The sequence below is a fragment of the Pleurodeles waltl genome, chromosome 10 (genome assembly GCF_031143425.1).
Source record: "Pleurodeles waltl isolate 20211129_DDA chromosome 10, aPleWal1.hap1.20221129, whole genome shotgun sequence".
Lineage (NCBI taxonomy): Eukaryota > Metazoa > Chordata > Amphibia > Caudata > Salamandridae > Pleurodeles > Pleurodeles waltl.
This window is the reverse complement of record NC_090449.1, coordinates 804,874,586-804,889,990: the sequence shown is the minus strand read 5'-3', so window position 1 is coordinate 804,889,990 and position 15,405 is coordinate 804,874,586. Positions and strand designations below refer to the sequence as shown.

The following is a 15,405-nucleotide window of genomic DNA, read 5'->3' as shown; positions in this document are numbered from 1 at the left end:
AAATAAAATGTAAAAATTAAAATTAAAAAGAAATTAAAAATAAAAATAAAATAGCGAAAAAATAGAAAATTATTAAAACAATGTAAAAAGAAAAAAGAAATAAAAAATCAATATAAAAAAGTACAAAAATCAGTAAAGAAATACAAAATAAAATATAAAAATTGAAATAAAAAGGAATAAAAAATTAATAAACATGAAAAAGTAAAAAGTAAAAAAATAAATAAAAAAAAATGAAATAAAAAATGGCATAAAAAAGTAAAATTAACAATGAAAATGTAAAACTTACAATAGGAAAAAAAAATAGAAACTTAAAAAACAAATGATCAATAATTTATAATGTTGGTATGTAAGCCTATGTCAAAGACACACTGACTGCACAGTGTACGCACAAAATGGCAGCCAGCCAGCCACGTAGTCAAACAACAACAACAAGGAACAAGGAGAACAAAAACACATGCAAGCCTATGGCAAGGGACCCTGGCTGGATAGACAAAATGGCTGTCAGCTAGCTACATTGTCAAACAACAACAACAAGGAGCAAGGAAGCATGGCAATGAAAGACCACATGCACACCTATGGCAAGGGATACTGGCAGGATGGACAAAATGGCTGCCAGCCAGCCTCAAGGTCAAACAACAACAGCAAGGATACATTACAAACAAAGAAAACATGCAAGCCTATGGCAAAAGGACCCTGGCTGCATGCACAAAATGGCTGCCAGTCACATGATCAAACAAAAAGGCTCAACTGGAACAAAGAACAACACATTGTAAGCCTATGGCAAAGGACCACTGGCTACATGCACTAAATGGCTGCCATGCGCATGGTCAAACAACAACAACAAGGAGCAAGGAAAACAAAAAAGAACGCATGCAAACCTATGGCAAAGGGAAGCTGGTTGCATGCACAAAATGGCTGTCAGCCACATGGTCAAACAACAAGGAGCAAGGAGGCGTGACAAACAAAGAACACATGAAAGCCTAAGGCATGCGACTTTGACAGGATAGACAAAATGGCTGCCAGCCATATGGTCAAACAAAAACAAGGCGTAAAGAGGCATGGTAAACAAAGAACACATGCAAGTCTTTGGCAAAGGGACACTGGCTGCATGCACAAAATGGATGCCAGCCAAATGGTCAAACAACATCGTCCAATGCCATCAAATATTAATTTATTATCCCACAACATAAACACTTTTTGCAAAAAATAAATTGCAAACAATAGCCAACATTTTAGATTTAGTCAAATGCCATCCCTGCCCTATATTAAGTTTTAAAAACATACACCACTGAAAGATTTATTTCATGCACTGATGGCTGCTAGTACTGGCCTGGGCTGACTGATTTAAATGCCCCTTTGGAAATTTAGGCCACATACTAAAATAACATTGCAAATGTTACAAACATGTAGAAAAGGTACTGAGCTGTGCAACAATTGTCCTTTACAAAAGGTGAAAAATCAATGAAATACAAAATAAATAACTTGGCCCATACTTAAACTCCAGGCTACCCACCACTATACAAAGTTCAATGAAATACTGGTGCATGTCCAACCAAACAAACAACACCCTTATTCAATAGTTTTAGAACTTACTTGTGTGATTTTACAAAACCTATGGGGCTGATTACGAGTTTGGTGCTCGGAAGAACTTGTGGGCTGACTGGTGGAAAACAAGGTTTCTGTCGCTCAGCCTAATGGAAAACCTGCAGTGGCATTGGATTCGGTGGCGCATGGAGCAGAGTCCAATGCTGTCACACGGGGGCCCCTCCAGCATCCTCGGAATGTGCACTGTCTGCTGTGCAGACGTTGAGCTTTTATGATGGCACTATGGAGGGGGGCCCCTGCACTGCCCATGAAAGTGTTGTGAACATACGGGGGCCCCCCCTGTAGCCTCCAGCATTTGTTCTCTGCCAGCCTTTTCATGGCTGTTAAACTTCCATGAAAAGGCTGGCAGAGAACATGATTGGAATGAGCACAGGTGTTCTGACTTCAGCACCACTTTGGCTGATTACAACCATGACCGATGTCATCCTGTCAGGATCAACTATCCTGGCAGAGTCAGCGGTCTTTTAGCACTCTGACCTCCAGGGTTGTAATGTGAAGTCAGAGCACCGTTGCAGTCCAACCTCAACCCTGAGTTTGGCAGTCTTTGGACCCCCAGACTTGTAGTAGGGCCCAAAGTCCTTAAATCCAAAGATATATCCAGGAGATAAACAGAGTTAATCCTTCCACCTTGAAATCCAAGTGAAAAGTGATCAGGGGATAGATTAAGCACTGGGAGGAGCCTGCTGGTGAGGAACTTCCTGTTTGAAAAACAAAAAGGCTTCTCAGTCTAAAAAACAAATTGCTTGGTCTATTTGAAGAAGAAAATCCAGTTAAAAAGTGTCTTTGACTAGATTTAGTGGCTCTAGAGTAGAAAATCTACTTCAGAAGTGAGCTCCTCATTTTGGGAGCCGGAGCAGCTGCAAGCAATGCAAGAGAACGCAAAGTCTCACACACGCTCACTAGAAGCCCAGGAGAATCACCGTGCTCTTGAGAGAGTGCCAAAACCCAATCTTGTGAGCGCAAGCCAACCCTGCTTCGCACTGGAGTGCAGAATTCGGGAACTCCGCACTCCATTGTGTAGTGTGGAGTGCCTGAATTTCGCAAACTCCGCTGGGAGAGCGGAGTTCTATGCCCAGACATAGTCCTCACATGGATGGCGTTCAATTGTGCTAGCTTACCATACAATTGAGTGGACATGTGTCCATTTTAATGTGCGCACCTTACATCTACTCGGTGCTGCCCTGCTGATTACAAACCTTGTTCTCCGCCAATCTTTTCATGGTTGTTCCACTACCAAGAAAAGGCTGGAGGAGAACAAGTGCAGGGGGCCATGCCTGCCCAGCACCCTTGAAATACGTGCTGTCTTCTGTGCTGGTGCAACTGCGTGCAGCAGTATTGCTGCTTGCTCCACTACAAGCCGGGAACAATGCTGCTGCACCTTTCCCACCTTGGTGGGAAAGTTGTAATAGGGCTGGTGGGGATACCATCACTTTGATGTTGGTCTCCTCACCTCAGGTCTGGTAGTCAGGTTTTTCCAACCGCCAAACTCATAATTATGCCCTTAGTGAAAACATTTTGATGTGTTTTAATGTGGTATTCTTTCTGGTTACTTTTTATACTTGCAGGACTTTTCTGAATGCCTTATTGTTCTTTTTTTAGAGTATCTCCATAAAATGCTTTTGTTTCCCCAAACCCACCCTCACAATATTCACACCGGAGACTTATAATAAATGCTCTGGCTTCATCTTCAAGTGGTTTTGACTGATGGACATGCTTTATATGTATGCATCGTGATGATCACACATATGAATATTTTCCATTTTTAGAATTGTAGAATGAAATCTTTCTGCATTGTTTAATCATTTGTTTTGTAACCTTGGTAAGGTTAATTAGGATGAAACACATCAGTTGTCCTTTGAGAAGGGCATTTCTGATGCACTGTCATAAGAGATTTGTAACAGTGATGTTTTTGAAATAAAATTGTTCATAAATTTCAACTGATATCAAGGACATTAATTGTTTCTGCTTTTATTTGCCAAAAAGCAACTGCTAATTCTGGTGTTCAACGGAGATATTCTATTCCTTAAATCTAGTGTTTTTGGTCCTTCCACAATTTTGGTGAAGCCCAAATTGTTATGGTAGTCTCTAAAACATCAGGCTACATAGGCCTACCAAGTCTTTCCACATATACATTTAATTAATGGATGTGTTGTACGCCTGCTGTCTTTCTTTTCCTAACAATAACTGTTGGTATTTCAGTGGAAAGTAACTAAGAAGGTTGAGAAATAGTTCTGTTGAAATGTTTTATTTATATTTACATATTAGGGAATGGAGCACAACATTAACATTTTGTCAAACGTATTGTGAGTTTGTAATATTATTGTTGCTGTAATATGATGGCATTTATATTGTTGGATAGTTTATTGCAGGGAAGAATGTGCTGTTTTTCATGTATCTTTCTTTTTTTTAATACTGTCATATTCAGTATTGAGTTTTTTGAATATCATTGGATAAACTAGCATTTAGTATGTTTTTGTTTATTGTTTATTTTATTTTATTTTTATCAAGTATATATTGATCAAAAACATTTTAGGATTTAGGGGAATTTGTTGAGAAGTGTTTTTAATCTTCAATCTTTTTTTGTTTGTTTTTATATTATTTCAATGTTTTATTTTATATATATATTGTTTTCTGTGTAAAAGTGATGTTTTTTTAAAATGTGTAATGTGTAGCTGGAGTTATATTTTTTTAATTCAAAATTGTATACCTGAAGAAGGGTGAAAAAATGTCAAATTGTTTTTCATGTTGAATTTAGTTTTTAATCATGTTTAAATATTTCTAATTTGTGAATGTTAAAATATTTAAATACTATGTCTTGTTTAATTTAAATTTGTAATTACATGTATTTATGTAATTGTTATTTTCCTCTTGTCTTAGATGTTTCTAGTTGCAAGACGATAGGTTAGTTTTTAGTATAAATATTTATTTATTTTTAATTCTAATCTTTTTTTGTTTTTTTTAAATATTATTTCAATGTTTTATTTTATATATGTATTGTTTTCTGTGTAAAAGTGATGTTTATTTTTTTAATATGTGTAATGTGTAGCTGGAGTTATATTTTTTTTAATTAAAAATTGTATACTTGAAGAAGGGTGAAAAAATGTCATTGTTTTTTATGTTGAATTTAGTTTTTAATCATGTTTACATATTTCTAATTTGTAAATGTTAACATATTTAAATACTGTGTTTTGTTTAATTTAAATTTGTAATTACATGTATTTATGTAATTATTATTTTCCTCTTGTCTTAGATGTTTCTAGTTGCAAGACGATAGGTTAGTTTTTAGTATAATTACTTATTTATTTATTTTAATTTTTGATTTAATAGAATGTGGTTAAGATGGAAGTGTGAATATTAAATGTGTCACTGCCAAATGTAAAAATGCAACACTATCCTCAATGTATTATGCTTGGAGTGGGAATCGTAAATCTACCACCCCCACTGCCCAAACACTTTAGTTTTACCCCCTTCAATGTCCAAACCGTTACCTCACCTCATCAAGTAGGAACAGTAAATGTGACCCTGGCTTCCTCACAAATACAACACCTTACCCAATGTAGTCAAGACTGGAGTGGGAATAGTAAATGTAACCCCTCAAAACCCAACACTTTCCTATATGTGGTTGTCTTTAGAGTAGAATAATAAATGTACCCCGCACAAAGTACAACACTTTCTATAGTATGCGTATATTTGGAGTACATATAGTAAATCTAATCTGTTCAAAGTGTAACACTTATCCCAATGTGATTTTTTTAGAGCAGGAATACTTAATGTAATTCTCATAAATGAGTGTTTTCATTTGGTGAAGTTGTTCAGTTTGGAATAAATTCTATTTATATGTTTTTGCAAACAATATAAACTTTATTCTTTTCACATGAATACAATTTTAACCATTTACCATAGTATTCAAGTTTTTATTCAAGAACAAAGTGCATGTACATTTTTATAAACTTTTTCACCTAACAATTATATGCACATTCATTTTTAACAAAGTTTTTTCAATTTTTCAATTTAGATTCAATTTTTATAATTTTTTTAAATTACAAACAGTAACTTATTTTGCATTTAACATTATTCATTTATATATATATATATATATATATATATATATATATATATATATATAGTTCCTTTAGCAAGGACGGTTTTTATACTGTCGTGGCACCTTCACAGTTAGCACATTTGGATGTTTTTTTGAATTTCTTTTGCATATATTAATCATATTGCTTTTCATAGTAAGAGTTATTTTTCATTTCCAATACTAGGTTTTGTTTTCTACTCTTTGCTTTAGCTTGTATCCTCTTTTTTTTGTCATTTCTGGATTTCTGCTGCTCTGTAGGTTGTGGTTCCTCGTTACTGTTTGCTGGTAAAAGCAATTTTAATTTTAATCTACTTTCTGTATTTAATATATCCGTAAGGAGGGGGAAGATTGTTAGTGCGAATAGTATTTTTATTAATTTATTTTTTAGCTTAATTTAGGTCTTTGCCATTGTTTTAGGTGTGAACAGTAGGGCTAATGCCATTCTTATTATAAATGTATTGTTAGAAAGTATGTTATATTTTAACTATTGCTAGATATTTTTACTTGTGTTAGCATTTATGTTTGTTTTGCAGAAGAGTTTTTTTATGTTTTAGTTTGCAGATTGTTTCTTATGAAGTTGAAGTTCCGTTTTTGGATGGTAAATACATTTAATATATTTTTTACAAGGAAATTTAACTGAGACCTTTTTAATCAGATATTTTTGTAGTTTTTATTTTTCGTCATGGTTTTCCTGAGTACTTTGTTCCTTTTTAATGTGTTTTTTTAAAATAGTTTCTTGGATTGTATGTGGCTATATTAGATGGGTTATAGTTTTTATTTGTATTTCAGGGCTCTATTTTTTCCAATTTGTGCTGGACTATATGTTTTTTTTGATGTTATATTGTCTACAGAGGACTTCAAGTACCATAAATTATTGTTTTTTTTTTTACATGATTTATTTGTTGGGTGGGCTTTCTGTTGTATTGAGTTTGCTCATATTTTGCTATTTGTAATTATGTTGCAATGTTGTTGCATTATATTATGTGCCTGTCTTTGAACTATGTGTGCTTTTTTAATGATGTATTTGTAATACTGTGAATGGGTTTTTTGTTTAATTTAGCAAAGTCAGATTTTAGTTTGATTTCTTTTCTGGTTATTTATGTATAATAGTGTTATGGCTATTGTTCTAAAGTAAGCTAAGCATATTCATACCACATCATTTTATTTATAATTTAAGGCAGAATTACATAAAGTAATTTGGGTCAAGTTCCAAGGTCAAGATAATAACTCAGGCCTCCAAGAATTTAAACTAAGGGAATGAATCAGTTTGGTGGTTACTCCATCATAAATGTGACCGATATCCTGTCCACCTTATTGCAAGTGCTTATGATATAAGTAATCTGTGATAAGGAGGACAGGATATCCATCAAATTTGTGACAGAGTGACCAATCCACCAAAATCTAAGGGCCTTATTACAAGGCTGGTGGTCCGAAGACTGTCAGGCTTGGGGTGGCAGTTGGAAAGCGGCTGCAGTTCGACCACCACAATATGAGGATGGCTGACTGACCCACCAATGTACTACCATCCCAGCCAGGATCAGTGATCATTACGGGCTGATGATGGGCGTATTTGTAATCAGCCAGGGAGGCACTAAACTTGACTCGGCCCTGCTGATTAGATCCTTTTTCTACATCAGCCTATTCATGGTGGTCTGACCGTCATGAAAAGGCTGGCGGAGAACAAATGCAGGGGGCCACAAGGGGCCCCTACATTGCCAAAGCGTATTACATGGCCAATGCAGGAGTCTCCCTTACCAGCACCCTCAAAATGTGCACTTTCTGCTGTGCTGGTGGCCCCTGCATCTGGCAGCATTGCTGCCAGCTCCATTATGAGCTGGTGAAAATGTTGCTGTAACTTTCCCACTGGGCTGACCGGCAGAAACCTTGCTTTCCGCCAGTCAGCTCTGTGGGAAATTCGTAATGGGGTCGGCGGGGTGGTCATCAGCACTGCAGTGACTTCCATTTTGGGAGTTTGGCAGACAGACGTTTCCATCTGGCAAACCTATAATCGGCCCCTAAGCTATTTGCAATCTGGAAACTGAGTTTTGGATGGTTTTTCTGCTGTTGAAAAATAATTACCTAGTGGCTGTGTTAGCATGCCAATTCTATGCTGCTCTTAAAAGGTACATCAGGTTTCCTATCTTGCTGTGCAGGGAAAGGGAAAAACTAAATTCAGCGGACCAACTTCTCAAAGCAGAAGAGAGAGAAAAGAAAAATCTTCATTTGAATAAGTTAAATGTAAAGGAGCAAAGCAGCATCCGTCATGCCTGTGAGTTTAGATGGATGAGGAGGATATGTTGATTTAGATATAGGTAATGTAGTGGTGATGGTAGAAACAGAATAGGATATAAAATTGAGTACCTGAAATGCCAGTGATGCAAGGCTATTGGGAAACTATCATGAACACAGTGCTCAGTTAGTGAACGTAAAAACACAACCCATATAACATGACACTGTACAAGCCACAGTGGTTGAACAATCACTTCAGAATACTCTAGAACAGAGATAGTCTCTATTATTCCACAATATCACCTAACAATATGTAGCTGGTAGGCAACCAAATTGTAGAGAGAGTGTTTACATTTTGACCCATAATGGCCAGCAATGTTCTCATCAGGATATTGTTGTCATTTGACCAACACACCACTAGGTCCGTGAAGATCAGGGTGCTTTCTGAGATCATCCCCTGAATGAATCACCAATCCAATTATCTCTGTTTTAGTCACGCACATCACTAACCAGCAGAGGTCAGCTAGTGGAATTCTTTTGGAACACAAAATCAATTCAGTCTCAATAGCATATCTTTTATTGCCAAAGCTGCCCTTTGCTCTCCCACTCAACTGTAGCTTTAACATTCCATTGTCTCCAAGTTATGCACCCTTTCCTTTATGTATTTCCTCCCAGATCTCCCTTTACTTGTTTCTATATAGGTGTTAACTGTGCAAAAATGTTATCAGCTGATTTCAACCCCCTCACACTTTCGGGTTGATGTACATAACACTTCCCCTTAATGTATGTGTTTTCGTATCTTGTACGATATTTGATTTTTTTTTAACTTCTACTTTTTGTCTTTACTATGGTCTTTCTCACTGTATAGGCCTCTGACACCCTTGTAGCCTGGTTCATGCTCAACTAGAAATAAAAATTACAAAACTAAAAGCTCTCAACACTTCCTCAACCTCTAGCTGCCAGGTTACCTCTATACTGGAGTCTTTATATTTTTTACATAATGTGAATCATTACTAAGGTAGACCTTAAAATTGTAGTATTTTTCAGACACCAAATAGAAGCCGCTATTGATTTATAAAAAGCAGCACAACAGCCCTTTTCCGTTTCCTATTTCCAGCTAAATACCATCCTCTCAACCACCCCACTAACTCCACTATTAGCCTCCTGCAGATGTTGCCATCTCCACCCAACCATTACCTTCCAATCCTACAAACATCCAGTCAAAGGTGCAAGCTTTTTCCATATCTATGCTTTTAATTCAATTGTATTGAAATCAACAAAAGTACTGCACAGGTCCATTTGAATACATATTGTATGAATCTTAATACTTTCTTCACCTGAAATTGTGAGATTTGACTGCTTTCATCGGGCATCATACATTCTTCTTTAACGTACTAGGGACATGTGAGCACTCAGTAAAACGTTGTTAATAATATATCATGGGTACCCACTATGTGTCGAAGATATTTAGCTGGTTTGTATCCTCTGCCATCAGATTTTGCAAGGGTATTTTTTGTGCAGCTAGTGTTGCACTGTTGCTGCCTCCTCTTTTCCTCAATGAGGAGCTATTGTCAACAGATCTTTACTATCTAATGTCATGTGCTACAATGTAGTGGGGAGCTTCTCCGTGTTACATAAACCGGTAGGATAATGCAGTGTTGGAAAGGAACTCAATTCCATATAGCTGGTCAAGAGATTCCTACACTAATTTCCAATAAGTAGCTAGCTTAAATCACTTGTAGGATGTAACTAACAGTATCCCCACACTCCACAACCTCACCAGCTCCTGTCTGGCATCCCCACTTCCCATTATGACAGTTTGATCAGTGTGCGGCACCAGAGATGTAGAATCTGCTTAGACTATTCTCTGCCTACAACACATCTAACTATCTAGATTGCCCTACAGAAATGGTCCCCTCATTATTTCTTTCACTTCCACTTTAAGTTCCAGCTCCCAAGCACTCTTGAAAGATGCCACCTGTAGTGCTATTGGTATGTAATAAGGTCTGATAACAGTACCTTGTCGCCTTTGGATTTTAAAAAAATAATAATTCTATGGCATTGTATCATTTACGTTTTGACCCCTTTAGCTCCCGAAATCCTATCAAACAGGTTTCATTTATTGGGACCCCCCACATTTGTGAATGCTAACATCCTGTTTTAGTCAGATAAAAATGAATAGAAATTGCTCCCTATTAGTAGTCAATATTGTTGTTGTTAGGAGTTCTTCCATTCATTTTCTAACCATGTTGTCACATACAAGTGTGACACAAAACTAAATCAAAATTAGAGTTGCAACAGTTTGTAACTCTATTTATTTTTGTTTCAGTTGTTGTCCGTACTAAGGGAGGTGAAATATCTCAAAATGTTGAACCAGTCTCATATTCCAAGGACAGCTTTGAACATCTATTCGAAGAGAGACACTTTTCTGAAGGTTGGTAATTTACTTTAACTGCACATTTATACTTTTTGTGTAAATTTAAATAAACCACATTTGATTATAAAATGCCAGTATTATCAGAAATATTTAATCATGTTGATAAAGTCTACTCTGTGATCAAAGTCGAAATGTTTTTAAGAGTATCATTTATCAGTGGAAATCCAGACTGTTAAGGTTAAAGAGTGAATGTGGTTTGAGACAATGTGGCCTATTTTATTTCTTGGATTCTATTCACATTTTTCAGTTGGTTAAAAAATGTATTTAGGTTGTTGAAAAATCAACCTTTCATGGCAAATTGCAATTTACTTATACCACTTCATGATCATATTTTGGTTTATAAAAATGTTTATATTCTGTATGCCTTACGGTATTGTAATATGTTCCAACATCTGCCTTAAGGAGTATTTCATTGGTTTTATTTATGCCTTTATGGTTCTTACCTGAAATAAAGTTTGACAGCTGAGGAAAATGCTGAAATAATATTTGTTCAGCGGTCACATCAGAATTAATGCAGTAGAATTAAGGGAAGGGCAGGAGATGAATGCTAATCAATTTGCAAACAAATGTTCTGCCCAAAATAGCAAAGATTATGAGGAATATGGCTGTAGAACTGATGAGGTGCATCCTTTGCTACTCATGGAACTCAAGGAACTGTTGGCAACACCAATAAACATGATTTAATTGTTATCGAGCACAAAGATTGAAATGTACTACCAAGCGTTGCATTCGTTTCTACTCCACAAATGTTCTAGCAGAAAAGATCTTGCATTGCACCACTCTGTAAACCCTTGTGCCACATTATGCCTATGTCAGACATAATGTATGCATGAAGGGGGAGGTGTTCCGATGCAGGGAGACCTGAAAAATGGTGCAGTAAAGTTTTCATTTTGCCATATTTTCCATCTGAGCAGGTGTTAAAATGACACAAACAAATAAAGAGTACACTGTTCCTAAGGAAAAGAGAACGGCCTAGGGAACCTGAGTATTCAGGAGCAAAAGCCTGCACGCATCACATTTGATGACAGCCATCATCATTGGGAATTGCTCCACGTCAGGCCGGCACTGCAATGCCTGACGTGCTCCCAGAATGGGAGCTGTCAGCCCTATTGCTAATGTGATGACTGGTGGAAGGAAGAAACAAACCACCAATCCAAAATCAGGAGACCAAAAAAAGTTAGTTAAAATTGGTTATTCATTTCAAACTCATATCATAAATTGAATCAGTATAGGAGAAATTAAGACCTAGGTTAAAAACACAAAGGAAAGTAAGAAATGAGTGCAATGTTCAACAGCTTTCAAAACACTACTAGAGGATCCTTAAATGTGTGGTACCTCTAACAAAGGGTCGACATGTTTCGCGTTCAATGGTCCAGGTGGATCCATTGACGCTTCATCAGGACCAAAAATAGCTTCTCCAGTTAACATTAGGAAAAAACAAAGCAATCACTTACATTTAGTCAACTGTTAAATATTATAAAAAAGGTCGCCCTAGAAAACACCGATAAAAACAAAACACCAAAATGAAAAAAACAAATGTGCATATTAATACAATGAGTCATTAAAGGAACCATATAGACAGAAATGTGCTTACCATCCCCAACTAGGAGGTGTAGCTCCATAGGCAGTGCGAACCCCAGGACGGCAACGGGCACTTTAAACATTGTGGACAAAAATGAATGTGTAAAGCTCATCAGTCACCTTAAGTTAAAGTTGCAGCAGAAAGAAAATTGGTAAAATCTGAAAGCCAGAGGTAGCAACAGATAACATATGGACCCCTGGACTTGAAGTAAGTTACCACATCGTGTTTCCCAAGGTAATAATTCTGACCCCGCAAAATAATGGTAGAGATAGGGAAAAACGCTCACCAGTCTCCGTAAGAATAGGAAGTATACTTATCAAAAAACACTTGCGTGTGGCTTGGCATCTTTATCAATCTGCCATCGGGTACTTACAAATGTGTCCGAGGTCCTACATGAAGGACCTACCCTCCGGTTTGCGTTCCCGTCAAGTGACTGGTTATGACGTCGGAGACAGGATTATAAACGTACAGTAAACGCGGAAGCTACCGTCTTCCGGTTTGCGCGTAATCAATAAGGGCATAAACACAAAGGAAGGACACAATACAGTGCTCATCCTAGGGGGAGTAAAAATAGAAGAAGGACTCATCAATACTCCGCGTTCAGAAGACGAGCTAAAATGACACACCCATTTTAATCAGTGGGCCACCCTGTGCTTTGCTGCACTAGCGTCAAACTTTTTGACACTAGTGCATCAAAGCACCACAATAGTGTAATTTTTTTTTTGCGCTATTGTCCAAACGACTGCCGTGGTGCGCTGTATTGTAAATACGGCGCAACCATGGTGTCAGGCGTGGCATGGGAGACGCAAGAAAAGAGGCGCATCAGGACCAATGTGCCACTTTCTTTTAAATATCCCTCATATCCTATTCTGCATAATGACAGTTTGATCCTTTATGTACCCTTGTATTTGTGCACCAATTTTTGTTATATAATATTGCCCTTTACACAGATGAACGAAAATGATTATGCATGTAAGTATTGACAAATGATTATTAAAGGTACAGTTACTTTGACACTGACTATCTCATCGACAGATTGAAAACTGCTAATACATTGAATTTTGATATTGTTCCTTAGTATGCAGACATCACCCACAGATGTTACATGCTCTTTATTGACAAACGTGTTATCATAGAACTAACCACAAACCTTTTTGACATCAGTTCATAGGAAATCTAGATCTTGTTGTTCACTGGTACAATAACTTGATGCAAACCGTCTTGGAGGTAGAATCTCCTTTGCTCGAAGGCGAGAAGAAGAAGATTGATGAGCGACTTAGAGAGGCTGAGGAATTCTTCACATGGAACGAGGAAAGTTGCTGGGATTATATTGTGGAACTAAAGACCACAATTCATGACCTCCATCAGAGAGTTCAACAGTCCAAGGATAATATTATAACAATACAGAAATTAATGAAGAGATGGGCAGAAAGTCCTTTGTTTTCAAGGAAGGATAACCGAAAAGATACCTTATTGACACTAGATGAGAGTCCAGGCGGATATAAAAAGTACCTGACCTTACAGAATGATAGCGACACTATCCAGAAACTTGTCCAGGTACCATTACCAATGTATAATCTATCTTGTCCATGTATTGAGCCTATAAAGTGTCTAATAAAATCCTTGAAGATATATGTTCCTCAAGACTCCCAGTACATGCAGATATTTATATATATATATATATATATATATATATATATATATATATATATATATACTGTTCCAAATACTTGTTTTTATTTTAAATGTTTTATGGAGAAAAACAACAAGATATGTCTAATTATTTTGATAGTGTCTCCGTATTGTTCTCTGTTGTGTGCTTTGTATATAACACTTAGAAAATATTTTTAAAAGGGCTTTTTTTGTACTACTGCTAAAATGGAACTTGGGCATTCCATAGCCCATTGGGTTTCTACTTCTGTTGCAATAAGAGTTATTGTTGCATTATAGTCTTTCATTATATATGTGAGTGCATTTGAAATTTTGTTCACCTAAGGTCAATATGTAGCTTTAAGCCAGAAGAAAAAAAAATGATGTATGTGATGATATCCTATCTTGTATGACAACACTAAAGCACCAAAGACATAATTTATTTCATAATTGATTACATTATTATGGCTTCCTTACACCTTAAATGGCATCACTAATTAGTGATATTTTGATAGTGCACCACTTAGAATATAACAATTAAGTCCATGTAGTCCATATCATCACAAGAACATCTTCTCTTTATTTAGTTTTCCTTGTATATAAAAACAAAACAGCCAACGCGTTTCATCATGAACAAAGGACTTCTTCAGGGCTTATGTATAAGTGATACTTAATATCTCCTCACATACTGGTAATTTAGGTCATAGATGTCAACAAGAACGTAATGCCAAAGTAGTAGACAGGAATGTAAAACGGTGAAAGTGCCCAATGTAACCGAAAGAACTGCAGGTCCCGTAAGGAATGCCTGAAAATCACTAATTAGCCTGTTGTTCACATAACCAATTAACATGAAACAAATGAGGAAGTGGAAGGGGTGAAGAATGGAAAAAGAAGAGCTTCCCAAAGAGATAAATGTTTATCATTATTGTAAAACATTATAAAGATGAAACCATGCAGTTCATCACTTTAGAACATGAACTTATTAGAGAGTGTTTCAAAATCGTTAGACATGGTTGCAAAATAATTTAGGGAAATATTTATTTCCCTGCTGCACAAGCCTTTCAACGCTAAACCACCAGTCGTCTTTAAGAGGCTTTCGCCGAAGCGTTCAAGTCTGTATTAGTATTTATTTTCTGATTTAAAGTTTTATTACAGAGAAAACGAGAGTAATACGAACAAAACTTAAAAATAAAGCCATGACAATTAATCAAAGACTACAAAACTGTCCTGAAGGGAGAGAAAATTAGCAAAGTTCCATATTCTCGCAAGGTTATGTTACATAGGGAATATACCATATTTCAAATGCCATTGGATATAATCCACTTGTAAGATGGTGGACGAGATTTCTCACATGTTTTTGAAGGAGTAATCAATCCACCAAACTTTAAATCAGGCCCATAGAGTTGTGACACATTTAGACTTTTCCATAGAGTCTACATTGATCAGGATTATTAGAAATGGGGTATCAAGTTGGCAGAGGTATACACCCTTGTCCAAGTAGTGGGCCACAATTCTATTCAGGGTAAGTCACACACACTCAAAATTATCCTGTGCCCAACCTCTGGTAGCTTCGCACTGAGCATTCAGGCTTAACTTAGAAGGCAATGTGTAACGTATTTGCACAATAAATCATACACAGTGAAAACACTACAAACATACACTACACAGGTTTATAAAAATAGATAATTTTTACCTGAATAAAATAAGGTTAAAATGACAATAGCCAATAAGCAGAAGTTGTAATATCAGTTTTGAAAGATTAAGAAGAGTCTTAATCTTTAAAAATAACCAGTTGTTTCTTTGTAACACACAGTACCTGGT

General features: G+C 36.4%; 1 protein-coding gene across 1 annotated transcript in view; it reads left to right on the top strand.

The window, feature by feature from the left end:
• The window catches only part of DNAH11 (dynein axonemal heavy chain 11), a 2,866,633-nt gene that overhangs the window by 698,930 nt on the left and 2,152,298 nt on the right, over window positions 1-15,405 (top strand). Inside the window, exons 13-14 of the mRNA XM_069211469.1 lie at window positions 10,245-10,349; window positions 13,099-13,491. Of these exons, the coding sequence (XP_069067570.1) occupies window positions 10,245-10,349; window positions 13,099-13,491 (498 nt within the window). The remainder of the gene's footprint in view (window positions 1-10,244; window positions 10,350-13,098; window positions 13,492-15,405) is intronic.